Source organism: Pristiophorus japonicus, chromosome 7, assembly GCF_044704955.1.
Source record: "Pristiophorus japonicus isolate sPriJap1 chromosome 7, sPriJap1.hap1, whole genome shotgun sequence".
Lineage (NCBI taxonomy): Eukaryota > Metazoa > Chordata > Chondrichthyes > Pristiophoridae > Pristiophorus > Pristiophorus japonicus.
In genome coordinates, this window is record NC_091983.1 from 14211972 (window position 1) to 14215155 (window position 3184).

Below are 3184 nucleotides of genomic sequence, written 5' to 3' on the forward strand. Positions count from 1 at the left end.
CTCCCCTCCCCCTCTCTCCCCACACACACTCCCCCTCTCTCCCTACACACACTCCCCTCCCCCTCTCTCCCCACACACACTCCCCTCCCCCTCTCTCCCCACACACACTCCCCTCCCCCTCTCTCCCCACACACACTCCCCTCGCTCCCACCTCCCTCACTCCCTACCCCTCTCACCTCACTCACTCCCCCACCCTCCCCTCCCCCCACACAATCCCTCCTCCCCAAACATACAATCCCTCCTCCCCAAACATACAATCCCTCCTCCCCAAACATACACTTCCCCCCTCCCCACACACACACTCCCCTCTCTCCCCACACACACTCCCCTCCCCCTCTCACCTCACTCCCTACCCCTCTCACCTCACTCCCTACCCCACCCTCCCCCCACACACACACCCCCACCCTCCCCCCCCACACACACACACACACACACACTCCGCTCTCTCCCCACTCACTCCCCTCTCTCCCCCTCCCTACCTGTGGTGGTGAGCACGGTGGCGGCGAAGAACAATGACGAGGTGAAGTCCCAGTTCCAGCGGCCGGTGCCGTTGTTGAGGACGGACACGCCGTAGTTGTTGGCCTCCAGGACCCGGGCGACGAAGCGCTGCAGCGTGTCGGGGGCAAGGCACGGGTGGTCCCGCAGGAAGCGGCCGCGGAACTCCCGCAGGTCGCGGCGCAGGCTGTCCTCGTAGGGCAGCTCCACCGCCGAGAAGACCAGCGCCCCGAAGCTCAGGTACAGCAGGTAGGCGAGCAGCAGCGAAGCGAAGTAGCAGCCGGACCGGTGCTTGTCCAAGAGGCGCAGGCAGGAGCTGCTGGTGCCCAGGGAGTGCAGCATCTCGCTACAAGGCCAGCTCAGGACCAGGGGCAAGAGGCTTCGTTACACCTGGGGCTGCTCTGCTCGCCTCCCTCCCTCCCAATGTTGCTCTGGGCTGCTACCTCTAATCTGCAGACCTCCTCCTTCCGCATCAGAGAGCAGGGGATGTGGCAGTCGCTTCTGACGTCTTCAGGTAAACACAAACCACACATGGTCCTCCTCTCTCCTCCCTCCTCCCTCCTCAACTCATTTCAATCCATCCACTGCCAGTTCAGGCTGCCAGGAATTCATCCCCACCTTCCAAATTTGAATCTCGTTCCCCTTCTCTCAATTCCTTTTGGAGGGAGTTGAGAAACCCCAGTTGGTGTCGCTGTCCCAACAGAGCAATGCTCAACGCGTTTCCAACCAGTTCGGCCAGTAATTTTTTTAACTTTTGAATGAGACCCAAGCTCGACCACAGGAAGTTGGAGAGAAAGCAGGAATGGGGAACTGAGGTGAACCGTAAGAATTAGGAACAGGAGCAGGCCATCTAGCCCCTCGAGCCTGCTCCGCCATTCAACAAGATCATGGCTGATCTGGCCGTGGACTCAGCTCCACTTACCCGCCCGCTCCCCGTAACCCTTAATTCCCTTATTGGTTAAAAATCTATCTATCGGTGATTTGAATACATTCAATGAGCTAGCCTCAACTGCTTCCTTGGGCAGAGAATTCCACAGATTCACAACCCTCTGGGAGAAGAAATTCCTTCTCAACTCGGTTTTAAATTGCACCCCCCCCCCCCCGTATTTTGAGGCTGTGCCCCCTAGTTCTAGTCTCCCCGACCAGTGGAAACAGCCTCTCTGCCTCTATCTTGTCTACCCCTTTCATTATTTTAAATGTTTCTATAAGATCACCCCTCATCCTTCTGAACTCCAACGAGTAAAGACCCAGTCTACTCAATCTATCATCATAAGGTAACCCCCTCATCTCCGGAATCAGCCTAGTGAATCGTCTCTGTACCCCCTCCAAAGCCAGTATATCCTTCCTTAAGTAAGGTGACCAAAACTGCACGCAGTACTCCAGGTGCGGCCTCACCAATACCCTGTACAGTTGCAGCAGGGGTATTGGTCAGCCATGATCTTATTGAATGGTGGTGCAGGCTTGAAGGGCCGAATGGCCTACTCCTGCACCTATTTTCTATGTTGAGGCCAGTTCGTTAGGTATATTCAAAAGGGAGTTAGATGTGGCCTTTATGGCTAAAGGGATCAAGGGCTATGGAGAGAAAGCAGGAAAGGGGTACTGAGGGAATGATCGGCCATGATCATATTGAATGGTGGTGCAGGCTCGAAGGGCCGAATGGCCTGCTCCTGCACATATTCTCTATGTTTCTATGTTTCTCACTTGCTATCATCATCATAGGCAGTCCCTCAGAATCGAGGAAGACTTGCTCCCACTCTTAGAATGAGTCCTTAGGTGGCTGAACAGTCCAATACGAGAGCCACAGTCCCTGCCACAGGTGGAACAGATAGTCATTGAGGGTAAGGGAGGGTGGGACAGATTTGCCGCACGCTCCGCTACCTGCGCTTGGTTTCTGCACTTGCTATAATCTTTCTTTGTGCGGTCAAAGAAGGCCATGTACAAGGGTTGGTGCTGTTCCCTGCATTTTTCTTGCTGCTGTCGCACAGTAAAAAAATCATGTCCGTTGTGCCCCGAAGAGGATGGAATCCGCCTCTTTCAGAACTGGTTATTTGAGAATCAGAGAGAGAGAGGGGAGCATGGAAGAGTTAAAACTAAAATAAAATCCACAATTTGAGAATCAGAGAGGGACTTTCCCAAAGGGCTCATCTGCGAGCCCTTAATTTGATTGGCGAGCTTTCAGCCACACTCCAAGAAGTCTGCGGGGCCTTCTGCTTAACCTACTTTCGCCTGCCTTTCATGTTGCCCGTGGGAGGCTGAAGACTGAAGTCAGTGGAAAATGATCATCATGGTGGAATTGCTCACTTTGATTCAGTTGGCAGGAAGTACAAGTCAGGCAGTAATGTGTGCTTCCACCAGCTTTATATCGCTGACACTGGCTGCTAGTCAAGCAAATCATAGAAGTTTACAGCACTGAAGGAGGCCATTTCGGCCCATCGTGTCCGCGCCGGCCGACAAAGAGCCACCCAGCCTAATCCCACTTTCCAGCTCTGGGTCCGTAGCCCTGTAGGTTACGGCACTTCAGGTGCACATCCATGCACTTTTTAAATGTGGTGAGGGTTTCTGCCTCTACCACCCTTTCAGGCAGTGAGTTCCAGACCCCCACCACCCTCTGGGTGAGGAAATTTCCCCTCAAATCCCCTCTAATCCCTCTACCAATTACTTTAAATCTGTGCCCCCTGGTTGTTGACCC

At 54.2% G+C, this 3184-nt stretch overlaps 1 protein-coding gene across 1 annotated transcript in view; it reads right to left on the reverse strand.

Moving 5' to 3' along the window:
• LOC139267013 (potassium channel subfamily K member 1-like) overlaps positions 1 to 1032 on the reverse strand; it is a 59161-nt gene extending 58129 nt beyond the window's left edge. The window contains exon 1 of the mRNA XM_070884645.1: positions 480 to 1032. Coding sequence (XP_070740746.1) covers positions 480 to 837 — 358 coding nt within the window. The 5' untranslated portion in view covers positions 838 to 1032. The remainder of the gene's footprint in view (positions 1 to 479) is intronic.
• Between the last annotated feature and the right edge of the window lie 2152 nt (positions 1033 to 3184).